Below are 15,923 nucleotides of genomic sequence, written 5' to 3'. Positions count from 1 at the left end.
GGAGGCGATTTTGTCCTACAGAGCGTCGCGGCCGTCACGTAATAAGGATATCTTCATTTCAGCAGTGCTAGCATCCGCTCGTTTATGTGTTACTTCATGTGGCGGTTTTGTTGCCTCGAGAAGCATTGGGTAATATAAGGTTACCTTATAATCAATAACAGTTCTAGCATCAGCTTGTTTTGTATACAAAGAATCGCAAACGACGATCCGTTGAAATAATTCCTTTAAGGTTTGCCATAACATTAAAAAATTTTTTTAAATATAAAAAGCTAAGATTTTGGTTGATATTTGTGCCACATCGAGATGGTTACTTCGTTTCAACGTCCCGTAATGAGGTAACTTGGTGATCTCAAAAAACTTAAGTTTCGGTAATGACTTTATTTTAGCTAAGCGGTTAATGTGCTTTTGCAAAATAGTGACTGAAAAGCCAAAGCGGCAAGGACAACAGTGGGGATGATGAGATCCGTGTTTTATTTTGCTAAATTAAAAATAGACCACCGTGTTTAAAAGTTACGAGGGTGTTTAGTAGCTTAAGGTTGGCCAATTAAGTAAATACTCTGTTGTGTTGGATAGGTTGCCACGCCCGGCGAAATTACACCGCCCGTTGTGAAAACAAACAGCTTTAAACCGGTTCAAACCGGTTTCGTCGCAAGATTGCGTCAGAAAAACGCTGACTCGACATTTTCGAGCGAAGTCGCCATTTCAGCTTCTAAACTGATCGCGTTAAGACGTTATTTCGATTTTAAAGCGAAATATTTGTGAATAAATTCCAAAATGGGCAGCCCAGAAAAGCCTTTGGATGTGGAACTTGGAGATATGTCGGACGAAACAAAGCAACTGAACCCAGATGTGAAAACTGAAGGAGGTTCGAAAGATGATGGACAGAGTGAAGAACGGTTTACTGGACTCACCAAGGAAGAGTTAATGAGTGAGTGGATTAACACAACTTAATAAAACATAAAACACTTTTTGGTGGATATGTTGAAACTTCCTACCACAACTAACATTATTTGGGTTGAGGTTTAGGTGGATTGAGTTTAATTGTTATGTTTAATTTCGGCGCTCTTTCACTATTGTACGTGAAAAGTTATGCAAAAAAAAAGGCGCTGGTCTAGAATCCTACCACAACGTTGAAATGATTATTAAGCAATGCATAATATGTGGGTTAGGGTGTCGGTTAGTGTTTGGGTGTGGGTAGGTCAAGTAATATTGTTCAACACTATTACTGGACTCACCCAAACCCAAACGCTAACCAGCACCCTAACCTAAATAATGTTCGTTGTGGTAGGATTCTAGACGAGCGCCAAAAAAAACAACAAAATAATACCGCATACCACAACGCATATTGTTTGGGTGAGGGTGGGTCAAGTAATATTATGTTTATTATTAATAGTAACTAACCCTAACCTAAACAATATGCGTTGTGGTATGTGGCATTTAAAGCAATTTTTTTTTTATTAATTTTTATGTACATAAGTGAAAGAGCGCCTTAATTTCCTATATGTATTTATTTCTAGCAATTTTATTTTTGGTAACTCGATTGGTTACAGTAAAAAATGTTAGGATTCTAGAACAGTGTCAAGAGTTTTAGGTATTGTATATATTTTAATGCATAACCTATTTGTTAAAACTATATCGAGAAGGTCATTAATTCTTGGGTTGTGACACCAACGATTGCATGGTGCGCAAATTTTAGCCAAAATTTTCAGTCTGATAATATTTCATGATCACACAGCAACACACTGAACTTTGTAAACTTTTGTTTTCTTATCTATATTATCAAAATATAGTTACACAAATTATTGTAATTCCACGAACAATTCTATTTTTTTCCAAAGAATCAAACCCATGTCTTACATGGGTAAATTTTTCAATTTCTTGTTTTCTTTTTACAGAAGTGTCGAGTGAGCCGAAATGGGTTCGTGCTCGATGGGCTCTCTTCATTATATTCTGGCTTATTTGGATTGGAATGTTGGTTGGGGCTATCCTTATTGTGGTAAAGGCACCAAGATGTATCCCTGAACCTGAGCAGCAATGGTACCAAGACACAGTAGTGTATGAAGTTGACCCTGAACAATTTGCTGGTGGATTCAAAGGTATCAATTTAAATCTTATTTTGTAAAAAATTCTCAGCGTTTCTTAACTATATATAAGCTAAATTTACCAATAGGACTTGGCAGATAACATAATATTTTTTTTCCTTAAGTTTTTTAAGAACTGTTTTGTTTTCATTTTTTAAATTTACATTTGAATGAAATTTGTAGCCTCTTTATAATAAAGATTTTATTTTTTGTATAGTTTTTATTGTCAGTAATATCTGTACATTCATTTTCTAAAATTTGTCTTTAGCAATGGAAGGTCATCTTGATTACATCAAGGACATTAAAGCGGAAACAATTTTATTAACTGGAACAAGTGACATGGCAGACCCTGGAATGGTTTTAGGACTGGAAAGTGACCTTATGTCACTGATTGATGCTGTGCATAAAAAAGGTAATCTTAATACAATAAACATTTATCTTATCTAATAACAGGTTATTAGTGATTTTTAAGGTGTTTGTAAGGACTGAAAGATTCTGTCAATATGCTCTCTATCACCCATTAAATATAACTTGCTGTGCGTCTTTTGTAAGATGCTATCTCTAGGGTTTTAGAGGTTTTTAAGGTGTTTGTAGTTTTTTATATAATTGAACAAAAACGTTGCAATCTTTACCTCTAAAGATTTCGTATTAAACCCAAACCATAAAAAGACGAATGTTTCTCAAAATTTAGGTTGTACGAGTTTGTTTTCGTATTACTAAATTGTGTTGCTATGTATTTAATAGTGATGCCAGTTTTGTGGGTTGTAGCCTGTGAATTACCAGGGTTTTAATTGTTTCAGAAATGAAGATAATGGTTGACCTTAAAGTTGCTTCGGTGTCGACCAGCAACCCACACTTTAATGCTTCTTCGAACCCAAGTTGTGCCAACGATACAACCGGCACTGACTGTGAATTCTTTGTTTGGAGCAAATCTGTTGGAGCCACCGTATGTATTAAACTTGTGAAAATGCTTTACAAAACACTTTTCTAATTTAGTCACCTCAAAATTATTTAAAACAAGACATAGTAAGAATCAAAGCCCATAATGAAGTAGTAGCATTTTGAACATTTTAAATAAATCTTTATTCATTTTTACAAAATGCTACCTACTTTTGTATGGACTTTGATATTCTTACTACAACCTCAAACCGTTATGCTCCAATATTTAACTAGCAATATTTAACCTGTTCATAGTTTTGTAGTGTTTTGTTTATATTTTTTAATTGATTTTCTCTTGTTTGAAGGAGTCTGGGATTTCCTGGAATCTTGATGGCACAAGAAATGAGTATTTCAAAGCAGCTGATAACGCAAACTTGTATCCTCTCATCAATTATGACAACGCAAACGCCCAAGCTTACCTTTCTGTAAGTATTTCACATCTCAAACCATTTATATAGAAATTTGTTAATTAGTTAACATATCTTTGAGATGATATAAGAATTTGATGTTTGTATTTAATTTGTTGGATAATTTGTAATGTTAAAAGTTTTCAGGGTTGTCACAAATAATTTTAATTTTAAAGATGTTGATTTGATGTGTATTGAAAAGTCTTTGAAAATCCCGGTGTTTTTCTGAAAGTTTGTTTTAATATATTTATCATGTTGACCATGGCATTTATACGGTTTTGTTTTTAAATTGTATTCTAAACATTTTTCATTGAAAAATTTAAATTTCTTTAAAAAGTTCTTTGAAGTTTTTTCATAAACCCTGGTTTTATGAATTGAATGTGATTTGAACTGTGAATTTGATTTTTAGGAAGTATTTACTACTTGGTTCAATCGTGACATTGACGGAGTTCAAATAAGCGATATGAATCTCATCCAATCTACAAACAGCGCTAACTTTGTGAAGGACATCTGGGATTCCAACTTTCAAGGAAATACTTCCAAGTATGCTAAAAGCTATATAATATTTTCAAACTTGCTGAATCATCATTAAGTATATTGGACTGAATTCCAGTGACTCAGCACTTTTTAAGTTACTGAGTCACCGTTAGTCAGCAGTAAAGCAACTTTCTCACTTGAATTGTTGTGAAACATTGTGTGTATTTGGTGTAGGCATTTGTGACTTAGGACTAAAGCTTTAGTGATACATTAAAAAAAATAAATATATTCTGTTCTGTGTCATCTGAGCCGCAGTTTAAACTTTAAAGTAACATTTGCATCCAACAAACTCAGTAACAGGGTTTCAATTTTTACTTTTGTAGCACCCGCAAGTTTTGCCATACTTTCCAACCTTTATCATCAGTACAAACTTATTTTAATTTGTTATATTTCTTTTGCAGGGCACTTTTTGTCTACTCCAGTGGTTCTGCCAGTCTGTTTTCTGCACCTGCTGCAAACGACACAAACACCTCCCCAAACCCTGTGGTTGTGGATGGCAAGGTTCAGTCGCACGTCGGACATGCTGGAGCTGGAAAGATGATTCAAACTGACGTGGTCACCTGGAGAAGCTCGTCCAAGAATGTTGGCGGGAATACTGTGAGTAATAAGATCCAGATTCTACACTTTTTTTAGTGTTTGTTGTAGAAATCTTTTATTAAAATTAAAATTTATAGCACATAAATAAAACTGCAATCTTAATTGAGAGAGGATTTGTCCTTTAACTACTTTTTTTATTGGCGTTTATTTTATTAAAGTTTACTTGACTGGCATGGCTAGACAGAGTCTTTGAAATAGATTTCAATAGATTTACATATTAAAATGTCTTTTAAAACCCTGTGTTTTTTCAAAAGTCTTAAAATGTTTCTTGTGTCTTCCATGGCATTTATTCTGTTTTGTTTTTTAATCATAAATCTAGCAATAATTTCAGGGTTGAAAGTACAAATTTTTATTTTAAAAGTTTTTGAATGTCTTTGATTTTTTCCTTTATTAAAGTCTACCCGACTGGCGTGGTTATACCAGGGTTGTCACAAACAATATATAAAGGTCTTTGAATGTGTTTGAATAAATTTACTTGAAAACATCTGAAAACCGCATGTTTTTTCAAAAGTCTGAATTTATTTTCAGTGCAATTTAAGTTGCGTGTTAAGTCTTCGAATGTATTTGCTTTTTTTCATAAAATTCTGTGGCATCCCTGTTACCAAATAAACTTTTATCCAAAGCAAAAAAACTGGCTTCTCCTTGAGACATAATTGTAGTAACTTCGATCAAAGATCCAACTACTACTTGTAAAGCCACGTGACATAGATTGTATTGATGTTAATAAGATTTATGTTGGTTCCAGGCCTCCCCTCTTGGCTTAGCTTTAGCTGCTGAGCGAGCATTGAACTACTCTGCTGGTCTGAACCTTCTTGCGATGGCACTTCCAGGTGTCCCTGTCATAAGGTCTGGTGATGAGGCAGGTCTGACAACACCAGTCTTCAACTGGACTGAAAAGGTAAGTTAACAATATTAAATTACAGCACACCAATTTATATTTCTTCATTCATTTGAAGAGCTGTTTAAGACCAGTTATGAAACGTTTTTGATTGGATTAATTTAATTGAGCCGATGAGTTTTAAGCTTTCCCGTCGCTTAAAAGTTTAACCGAGATATAATTAGGGATGTTCAAAGTAGAATACCAAGGTATTCTAGAATAATAGGTTTCGAATCTAGAATAACGAATCCAGAATAGCGAATCCTAGTATATTTTTATTAAATTATTTAACCTCGATTTTGTTTGGGGAATGGATTAATCTTTTTCTACCCTACAGGGCCCACAATCACAGCAATAAATCGCCCAAACAATTTGCTAATATGTGTACATTATAATAAAAAATGTTTTACATTCTTAACAACTGTCATTTAAAGCAGTTGTGTAAACTGTAATACATGTCCACTGTTCAGGTTGTTGTAAAACTTATATTTTTGCCTATAGTGAGTACAATGCAACACTGCACACAGAACTCTTTTGCAATTCGGTACAGTTTTTAAAAGCATTGTTGGGTCTTAGTGCTTCTTTTGACTAATTGATCTGTTATGCAGTCAAATAATGTACTGCAAAGAATACAAAGTTACTGGCTCGCCCAATAACGCTTGATTGACACTTAATTATTAGACGAACGTTATCGCGAGACGCGGTAATTGGTCGCCCGAAAAAACGCTGACACTGCACTACCAGGTTACATTAAAGCAAGCACTATAAATTGGTCGCCGCAGCGACAGGCCAACTTACCACACGCGTTTGTGCAATTAGGCGCAACAATCCGCGGTAAAACATTAAATTATATCGGTTCCTATTACCCGAAATAAACGGCAGAATTGGATTCGAATCCCATCTGGATTCGAATCCAAGGATTCGATATTCTACTTTGAGCATCCCTAGATATAATACAAAGCTGGGAATGCAAACAGGGTTTTTCAAAAAAACTAAAGACGTATTTATCAGCCTACAGTAACATAATGTATAATGGCACAGACTTTTTTCATGATAAATATAGGATTCAACTTGGTTTATTGTACAAATTCCCCTTATGTTGTTAAATTAACTTATTTGTCTTTGTTTTATGTTAGGGCCAACCATTTGGTGCGGAATCCGATGTGCTAACGATGGTTAAAGATATGGCGGAGAAGAAAGTAAAAGGCATTCAATCGATGCAGTCGATCCGCTACGACACAAGAAACAACGATACTGTGTTCAGGTTCATAGACACAAGTAAGTTTAAAATTTAAAACATGTGGGTTTTTGAACCGGTTTCACAAAACACCTTTATAATTATTGTTTTTATTGGTATTTCAACAAATGCTTTAGCATAGCATAATACGTATTTAGTTAGTGTGATTGTCATAAGAACATTTTATTTTTGAAATTGACATGCTGTCACACAGCTGTACTTCGTCAGGCAAAACTAATTATTAAAAGCAGCTGAAAGCACTAAATGCGTAAAAAACTCCTCTAAGCCTGTAGAGTCTCTAATCTACCTGTTTAATGTAATTACTTGGAGTTAACACTTGGTATTTTTTATCAAAGCATCATAAAATATCCAAAATATCCCCTGATCTTTCCCAGTTAAACAAATATATTTATATTGATTTCCTGTGCTTATCGATTGTAACATACGTTGTGTGTGTGACTTACAGCCACTGATGATGTTGTTGTGTTCTTCCGTAAATGGGCGACCAAGACCGCAGTTATGGTTGTGAGCAATATGAGCCCGAATGATCACCAAGTCAACATCGTCAACGCACAAGGCCTCCAGTGTAAGGGATCCCCTTGCAAGCAGGCAAAGGTATAACAACACATACTTTTAGTTTGTTGAGGCACGTTAATAATTTAGGTAATCATGCCTAAACGATTTTTAAACAATCCAAAAAATGTTGGACAAAAATAGCCTTTTATAAGGTAAAACCTTCAACACAAACATTTTGGGTTACTGGTTTTTTTAAATACATCAATACGTTTTGATAGCCCTGAATCAGCATTGCAACCCACTATTGGGTCGCTGTTTGATTTGGTTGAGTTGCTGCTTGCAGTGGTTTACAATACATAGTTAGATTTAGCGATACTGGATTGTTCGATATTTCTCAAATATTGCTGAAGCAATAGACTTTTATGCGAATTAGTCGGAACAATTTTTTGTTTAATTCGTTTCGTTTATGAACCTGCAAAATCTCAAACAATTTTTCGCGGCGACCAAAATTCGTGGAGGCTTTCAAAATGTAACAAGCTTATAGCATCCGAGCGTTATACGAAGAAATGAATATCAAAGCCCGTAGAGAGTATAGGTATATATATTTTAAACTTTTGTCTGTCTAAAAAGTTCAGTAGAAAATTTCGGCAAAGTTTAGTAATTGGTTTGATACGAAAAATTTTGCTTAAACCTAAATTATCTGCATAGATTTCACCAAATACAAAATATTTCTCATGAATCACAAACATAATTACAACCAGTATATTTAAAATTCTGTTTGCTTTTATTAAAGGTACATTTATTTTGTTCAGGTTGAAGTTGCTTCAATTTCTGTCAAAGATGGCATCGTTGATCTTGAAAAGTTGAATGTTCCCAGTGGTAGCACGTTTGTGCTCGCTGGCAAGAGCTAAACATGCTCTTTGTTACCAATTACACCATATAGATAAAAGTAGGAAAATTTTGGCAATGCTTTAAATTATTAACTTTCAAAATATTTGAAAAACTTTTTGTCCTGAGTGAATGAAAAAAGTTTCTGAAGCCTCCCGCATCTTTTGCCGCTGAACTTGTTTCATCAATGTTTAGTTGTCGGGCAACAAATTGTTCGTGGTAGTTTAACAGCTTCTACCTTTTTGCATTTGATGCTTGATGTCAAAATAAATTTACAATGCTTCAAAAGGCTGTTTACCTTGGTACTTGTATAACAGCTCAGCTCAGTTGAGGTGATATTACCGAGCGTACCGTTTAATTTGAAACTATGAAAATGTTATGGTTTGTTTTGATACTTTAACTAGCTACTGCTCAGCTTTCATATTCAATATTCTTCGAATATAACAAAAGTTAGATACGCAAAATATTATACAAAGCACTACACCTACCAGAACTAAAAATGCTCGCACAAAGATGGAAAAAATGAAGCCAGAACGCACGGGTTGTACGACCTACAGCTGCAGAAGGAAAATTTGTGTCGAGCAGCCTGGATTGCCGAGATGGTGGAAGAAAACTTCGTTGTATGCGAGGCCAGGATTTGAAACACTTGTTCTTCATCTGCATCCAAATTATAAAATTCCGAATATGCCGGAAAAATTGTGCAAGTCCAACTACACGCCATTCGATGTTGGCCTTTATGTCAACATTTTAGTAGTATTACTTCTTCCTTCATGCTTAATTTCAATTTGCGATGCACACAAATTATCCAAGGTATGCGTAGTCAGTTTTGTATCTCTAGCCATCTGGTAGAATACGGTAGGTTAGTGCACCGCGGCGAATATAAAACTCAAACAACAGTTGTGATTTTCAGTATTCAACATCACTTGACTTACATTTATGGACAAATTACTTTACCTGAAAAAGCTATCTGTAGATTTCGAAATCGTAGTAGTGACAACTACGCATTGATTTTTCGATCTCTTTTTTTGATGCAAAACGAGAACTTACGTTAAAGGGGTACGCGAGATTTAAAAAGACGTGTTGGTAAAACCATTGAAATATACACCGTTGAGCAGGGTCATCAGGCCGTTGCATCCCCAACTATTTTGCCAGCTTTAACTATGTAATGTCAAAATACGCACATGCATACAAAACTTTGTCGCGCAAAAGTTTACCCGTTTTTCCAGTCTTAAGATACATGCCATGCCATGTTGCACCGTGTAACGCGGCACTTTCAGACATTATGCAAATCTGCTTTGTGTCTGTTGTTTCACCTTTTAAATCAAAAAATTTGTCCAAATAAAGGCTTTTTGAAGTTTTTCGCGAAAGAAAAAGAAGTTTTTCGCAAAGAGCGATTGGATTCAGCTGCAGTTTGCGAGAACAACAAGAGTTTTTAAGATTAGTTTCGTTACTAACTCGAGCCCCACACCCCCCCAAAAATTCTGGATTTGCCACTGCTGTGATGCTCTGTATTAAAAGGGTATCTGCTAAAATGGTATTTTTTTAGTCTTAATTAGTTTAGTATATTTTATTTAGTTCTATCGCTAATGTATTTCCAGCGTCAGAAGTCGTTTGTTGGTTTGCTCTATTGTCACTGCAACAATCTCACCGAAGCTGTAATCTCACAATGTAAACTACTTTTACTGCAAAGTGATAAGACATGGCGTTTAGTACAAAACACTGCATATTTTGTATTGGCATCGCACTTTTAGTACAGTAATAGCGTTGCATACTGGTGTGATGTGAACTGGTGTGATGTACACGGGGAAACAAAAACATGTTTTCTAAAAATGGCTTTTTCAGGGTTGCCACAAAATTTTGTAAAAAATTGCATTCAACACTTGACAATTTATAGCTTTTCCTTCCAAAATACGTTTAAATTAAATCACCATGTTTTTTGAATACTTCAAACCTGTTTTTTTAACGCTACTTCGTTAACATATAGCTTAAGCTGCATATAAACAAATCCAAAGACTAAGAAAAACACAGTTTTTTTAAAGACTTTTCAATGCGCAAATTAATTGAAAGACTTCTAAAGATTCAGACTTTGTGGCAACCCTTCTTGTGTGGTGAGTGAATTGCAACTACAAGCTTGAAACAAATATAATGCTGTAAAAATTACAAAAAGGCAGCTCCATGATTTAATAAAGATTTCCGTTCAATCTTGCGCAACAAAAATCATTAGTTTCTCACAATGTCTGAATAAATACAAATTAACAACGCACAGTGAGAAGTAAAGATCGACCGCTGGCAAATAAAATATGAAATTTCTTTTTTTTTTAGGTAAAAATATATTATATTTCGTAGTAAAATACCGGCCGAACTTTAACGATACCCAAATAATCAGTAGAAGGAAAAATACGGCCGCTATTATCAGTAAACTGATATATCGGTCTATCTCTAGTTAAAAGTAAATCTAACCACTACATTCGAATATTCAGGGAATTTTTGCATCTCTTACACAACATTGAGACGGCGGCCCACCCCAGTTATACTCATACCCGTTCATTACATTTGTTTCTTCCTTACAAATATTCCCACTCTCCTGAAGGTTCTTGTGCTTTTCTTCCATGTCTTCTATGCTTTGTTTATGGCTGACGATGAAGTGGTTTTTGCAGCCGCGTGATTTATACTCAGTGTCAAACCTGGTGTCATGAACCCGCTTAAGTCGGAACGGTGCAAGCCAAGCCCCCATGGTCACATCCTCACTCAGGTAAACTTCAAATTGCCTCCAATTACTGCCAACAAACTTTACCAGGTCAGCCGAGATAACGTACCCACCGCCTCGCGCGTACGGCAAGTAGTAATCGCACAACTTCCAATTTGTCTCTTTCCACTTTCCCGATTGTTTCACGTGTGATCTCCCGTAGAAATAACCCCAGTAAAGGTTGGGTACGTACTTGTACGGGTCCATTTTAAGATCCCACTGGATTTTATCGAGCCTTACAAAGCTATCGTCGTCGACTTTCAACATGAACGCAAACTTTAAATTCTTTCCAAGCCACTCACAAGTTAAACCAAGTTTGGTTGAAAGCTTCTCGTACGAATCTTCTAAATCGTCCAGAAACAGCAGGTCGTTGAACTTGTCGTTTTCGTTCGTTAACTGGTTCATTTCACCCTGGGGAAGGTTTTTGCGCCCAATGACGAAGTAGTACCTGTTAAAATAGATAAAATATTATTCAAAACATTCACAAAATACTACCTACTTCTGTATGGGCTTTGATATTCATCCTACATCTAACTACAACCTCCAGCCATAATCTTAAGAATTATATTAAAAAAATCACGAAATGTTACCTAGTTTAATATGAGCTTTAGACTTAGTATTCATTCTACACTACAAAATCCAGCCATTATGATCTAAAGTAGTACCTCATTTCTGAATATCCGTGTTGTTTTTGTTCTATAGTAGGAGCCCATGTGCGGCGTATTGCGTTTCTACGATCAAAGTTTTTTGGTCCGGTCATGATGATGACAGCAAGGAAGCAGTCCAACGGTCGAGTCCTTTCCGCGTTGCTTCGCTGGAACTTCGATCCAGACCCATTGTGGGTGGTTATGATGTAAACAATGGCTAGCACTAACAAACAGCACAGCAAAGTCTTTATAGGGTTACTTCGAACGACGAAAATTATTTTTCGCCTGTTGATCATTTCTGTGGCTTAATCTGCGACCAGGAAGTATATTTCAATCTAAAAGTAAAACATTTTTAAAGTTTTAATATTTGTAACAACTTGGCAAGCACCCACAGAACAACGCAATATAAAAAGGTTAAACAATAGATTTTGAACTTAAAACATAATTACAAACCAGATTAAAAACATTACAATTCTATACACAGTGCACCAAAATATATTAGATGAAAAATATCAAAAATAAAATGTGCATCAGTTTTATAAAATTCAAGGCACTTAAAAATATAAAACAAATTGGTGCTGATTAAATATGCTACCAATTTTTGGGTAGTGTACAGTAGGAAACCAGTTGTAAAATATTAAAATTGCAAATTGGGAGAATAACTTGTCCCTTCGAAAGCTAAATGTTAACCTAAAAATATGCGCTCTTCTAATCTTTATTTTATAACTTACTACTGTTATTTCGGTTAGCGTTTAGGTTGGGTCAAGTATTATTATTACATTTACTGTATTTATGCCTTGATTTAAATTTCAATTTTGACAATTGTTTCGGTACTGTTAAAAGAAGTGGTTGGATTCTAGACCAGCGCCAATAAGTTTACAGCTAGTTTGCATTTGTTGCCTTCAGTTGGTCCCACATACTTTTAACATAAATCAGATCAAGATTAGACAAATGATCTGAGAATATGTGCTGTAAAGACGGTTTAACATTACACTGCAAAATATCCTCCAAAATACATGAAACGATCACAAGACAACAGTCTTCCATGCACTGTTTTGTCCAGTTCTCTAAAAACAGTTGATCCCACAAAAAGAGACTTGCGTCTAAAGCCAAATGGCCGACAAATAGATGCATAATCCAGTTCCTAATGAAACACGCAGGGTGAAGAGTTTTTTTTCCACCAATATTTCCTGATGAAGTGTGTGACCCGTGGGAATTATCATCAGCCTCAAGGATACGTTTCACGTCTGCGGAGTTGTTGGATATTTTCAAAGCCCAAATGTGAGTTTTCACATCTTTGCCGAAGATTCCATCATTGCCAGCTAATTTGTCCCACACAGAGAGTGCAATTGCATTTATAACAGGCCAAGGTGGAATTACTTCAGAAATGACAATATCTAGCCACATAGCCAACTCGTAGTTATGATGTTCTTGTGGGTGATTCTGCTGCATTGCAACTTGTATAAGTACGAGCCAGTAAACGTACAAGTGCTCGAACTTGCGACGCTTTGTGTACAGAATGTTCAGCACTTTGCACGATTCCTTTTTGAGCTGTACGTTGCCTGATACTTCTTTCAAACCAGGTGACATCTGCATCACTTCAACAACAGAACTTTCAATTAAACCTGAAACTGGAGACTTTGTTGCGCTTTTTATTTTCAGCTCCACAATTCCCTCTTTTACTTTTTTGGCAAATTTTTCTCGAATCTTCTGTTGAGTTAAATCATCTTCAGTTGAACTTTGACGACTGTTATTTGATGATTTCTTTCTCATTTTGAGTAAAAGTAGACTGTAAAGGTATTTCCTCAGAGAAGTGGGTAGAAGTCTACTTTTTAATCTCTCAATTACTTTGTTTAGTTGGGCCGGGTCACTTTGCAAGATTTCAACAATCATAGAATCACACACACGAGTGTTTTCTAAACAAGGAATGTGATAATAGCCAGAAAATTGTGGCTTGAATTTACTCTGTTCTTCTTTGAGATGCGTTAAAAATATCCCCTTTGCCAAATCTTTAAATTTTTCATGGCAGTCCGTTGAGCTTTTGTTTTCATAGAGTGGACATTCAGCGTCTTTAGCTGCACTGATGGTTAGGGATTTTAGGAACGTTTGTACATCAGCGTCCGTTTTAAACCGCTGAAATTCATTGTTGGTATCATCTTCTCGTTTAACAGATTCATAAAGTTTGTAGGTTTTTAGGAAGTCACTCCCTACAAACTTTGAAACTTTAGTAAGTTGTGCGTAGGACAGGCCTTCGATTCGTATTCTGTCCGCGAGTCGTTTAGCCACGAGTTCCACAACTTGTTTCCATGGACTTCCTGGAAGGTCGAGTTCTCTCAGACACACAGTAAGCCACGTTTCTTCACTTGAACCCATGTTAATTAACACACATAATAACTATTTAAACTAAAAAAATTTCCAATTTTTACATAAGCAAGGCAAACATCAGAACAGGTCCTGAATGAACATAAAAAATCAGATTTACATCTTTTAGGTTTACATAAAATATCCAATGGTAGAATACTTCAACAAAATAAGTCGCTCAGGCAAGTTTTTATTAGATTTCATCTTGACGTTATGTGCTTTTGTATTTTTTACAAATCCACTCTGCATCATCCATGGCGCGCTTTATTATTTGTTGAATCCTCTGTGGATCAGTTTCATCGCTGTGGCTCCGAAATTCCTGACGCACAAAATGTTGATAATGTTTTTTTGGTCCTCTTGGCAACTGCTCGCAGCATTTCAACAAGTGTTTGTATAACTCGAGTGGTTTTTGAATTTCCCTCGCCATAAAACAGATTATTTGCAGATCCTAATTCTGAATGGAAATAAAAACAAACAATATCAGTAAAAAAATGAACGACAAGAATGTGACTAAATTTGGTATATATTTTCAGAAACAAAGCCTGACTAAAATAACTTCCCATTCCCCAAACCTCAAGAAATAACAGCACTTATTTTATGCCAAAGTTTTTTGTTTTAATTTTTTTAAGTTCTATATTACTGATAATATAGAGGTAATCTTTAAAGGCACACCAAAAAAATTACAGTATGGAAATAATTAAAGAAAAACAATAAAATATAAACAATATAATTCACTATGATTTCAATGCTTTATCATACACAGGAATAAAAACAGTAAAAAATACTTATTTTTGGCTGTAAAAATTTGTCAGTTTTCATTGTATTCTTCATTGATCATACAAAATTTAACTTTTAATTTCTTTAAAGTGCATTAATGAGACAGCCTTTTGTCACCTTTAAATAAATGAGCTATCTACAAAAACATTTTGGACTTGTTGTTTATAATTCACTGTTGAAACATGCTTTTATATTTCTGACTGATCCGCCAGCAACAAAAAATGCACAAATTGCCGACCCAGCCATTATAATGTAAGCAACAATTAGGGAGATGTAGTTAAGATTGGCCGTTGTATTTAGTAGAGTTAAACATGATACCAGCAGATGTAAACACACAACAAAACCATAACGGACCATAAAGTTGTGTTTCAGCGCATGAAATACGATAACATTCCAAAACATGTTTAACAAAACAAAGGCGTTGGCCAAAAACGCTGAAACCATGAAAAAGTTTTCCGGGGCATTGTTGATTCCAACATTTCCAGGTCCGTAACTGTTTGCCAGAACATTTATAACGGCAAAGATCCCACACATAAGTCCAAAACCGAACCCAGACACATACGATAGCTTGTGATTTGAGATTGATCGCTTTTCTTCATCTGATAACGCCTCATCCAATCCACCTTCAGCTTTACTGAGCAATTTAAATAACGCAAAGCGAAATGCTTCTTGAAAAAGAACGCTAAACACAAGTGAAAAGGCAAGTTGGTCTCGAAGTGGGACCACCGCAAGCCAAAGTAGAGCTGAGAACAACAAGGCCATGAGCCAGAAAAATGCTCCGACCACCATAATAATCACACGGAGAGGAAACCTCATTACTGTGAAGAGAAATATTGCCAGCGAAGGTCCAAAAGCAATGAAGGTGCAACCAAAAAACACCATAGCAGTCATGGTGGTTGTTTTATTGTAATTGTTTCTGGCTCCTTCTAAATGTATCTTTCTGTGAATAATTAACAAAAAACATGACAGTTAATAAAGTTAGGTAATGTATTTAGATGGCTTTGATTATTTCAACACAGCCTAATATATTCGACTGTTCAGATAATAAAAGGCAATAATTATCAACAATTCTAAATTTCTTAGAGACCACAAGCGTTTGTTGTACTTTATTTCTATGAAGGCTGGAACAACTTTTTTCAAGTCAATGACTTTACTAGAGTGCACAAAAGTGAATTGACATGACTTTAGTATTTGGCACAAAGTTATTTGATCAAATGACTTAATTTGGACTTATATGTCATTTATTCAAAAAATTACGTGTTTGAATAAACAATTTGGTTATACATCTCAAAATTTGCAGAATAACAAATTTC

At 35.2% G+C, this 15,923-nt stretch overlaps 4 protein-coding genes across 4 annotated transcripts; 1 reads left to right on the top strand and 3 right to left on the bottom strand.

Moving 5' to 3' along the window:
• Positions 1-693: 693 nt before the first annotated feature.
• LOC146137068 (uncharacterized) lies at positions 694-8,361 on the top strand. The gene is made up of 11 exons (XM_083395353.1): positions 694-928; positions 1,896-2,096; positions 2,350-2,493; positions 2,882-3,027; positions 3,326-3,445; positions 3,837-3,970; positions 4,366-4,561; positions 5,307-5,459; positions 6,575-6,716; positions 7,142-7,290; positions 8,004-8,361. The coding sequence occupies exons 1-11, from the start codon at positions 775-777 to the stop codon at positions 8,100-8,102; spliced, it is 1,638 nt and encodes a 545-aa protein (XP_083251479.1). The 5' UTR covers positions 694-774; the 3' UTR covers positions 8,103-8,361.
• Positions 8,362-9,870: 1,509 nt separating this feature from the next.
• LOC146137067 (uncharacterized) lies at positions 9,871-13,845 on the bottom strand. The gene is given in 3 exon segments (XM_083395263.1): positions 9,871-11,273; positions 11,491-11,782; positions 12,627-13,845. Coding segments are annotated over 3 exon segments (2,229 nt in total). The 3' UTR covers positions 9,871-10,555.
• Positions 13,846-13,926: 81 nt separating this feature from the next.
• LOC146137066 (LYR motif-containing protein 9-like) lies at positions 13,927-14,260 on the bottom strand. Its single transcript, XM_083395265.1, has one exon. The coding sequence runs from the start codon at positions 14,258-14,260 to the stop codon at positions 14,045-14,047; it is 216 nt and encodes a 71-aa protein (XP_083251391.1). The 3' UTR covers positions 13,927-14,044.
• A 496-nt stretch (positions 14,261-14,756) lies between these two features.
• Positions 14,757-15,649, bottom strand: LOC146137065 (gamma-secretase subunit Aph-1b-like). Its single transcript, XM_083395264.1, has 2 exons — positions 15,365-15,649; positions 14,757-15,244 (listed from the first exon to the last, which is right to left on the bottom strand). Exons 1-2 carry the CDS (start codon positions 15,499-15,501, stop codon positions 14,773-14,775), a joined length of 609 nt encoding a protein of 202 aa, XP_083251390.1. The 5' UTR covers positions 15,502-15,649; the 3' UTR covers positions 14,757-14,772.
• Positions 15,650-15,923: the final 274 nt, after the last annotated feature.

Source organism: Ascidiella aspersa, chromosome 8 (genome assembly GCF_963924565.1).
Source record: "Ascidiella aspersa chromosome 8, kaAscAspe10.2, whole genome shotgun sequence".
In the NCBI taxonomy this organism is placed as follows: Eukaryota; Metazoa; Chordata; class Ascidiacea; order Phlebobranchia; family Ascidiidae; genus Ascidiella; species Ascidiella aspersa.
Note: the sequence above shows the minus strand (reverse complement) of the source record. Positions and strands in the feature narration are given on the sequence as shown.

Coding starts and splice junctions, on each gene's coding strand:
- LOC146137068 (XM_083395353.1), top strand. CDS start 775: ATGGGCAGCCCAGAAAAGCCTTTGGATGTGGAACTTGGAGATATGTCG. Junction 3,446..3,836: donor ACGCCCAAGCTTACCTTTCT/GTAAGTATTTCA, acceptor TTTGATTTTTAG/GAAGTATTTACTACTTGGTT. Junction 7,291..8,003: donor CCCCTTGCAAGCAGGCAAAG/GTATAACAACAC, acceptor TATTTTGTTCAG/GTTGAAGTTGCTTCAATTTC.
- LOC146137066 (XM_083395265.1), bottom strand. CDS start 14,260: ATGGCGAGGGAAATTCAAAAACCACTCGAGTTATACAAACACTTGTTG.
- LOC146137065 (XM_083395264.1), bottom strand. CDS start 15,501: ATGACTGCTATGGTGTTTTTTGGTTGCACCTTCATTGCTTTTGGACCT. Junction 15,245..15,364: donor TTTTTCTGGCTCATGGCCTT/GTTGTTCTCAGC, acceptor TAAATTGCTCAG/TAAAGCTGAAGGTGGATTGG.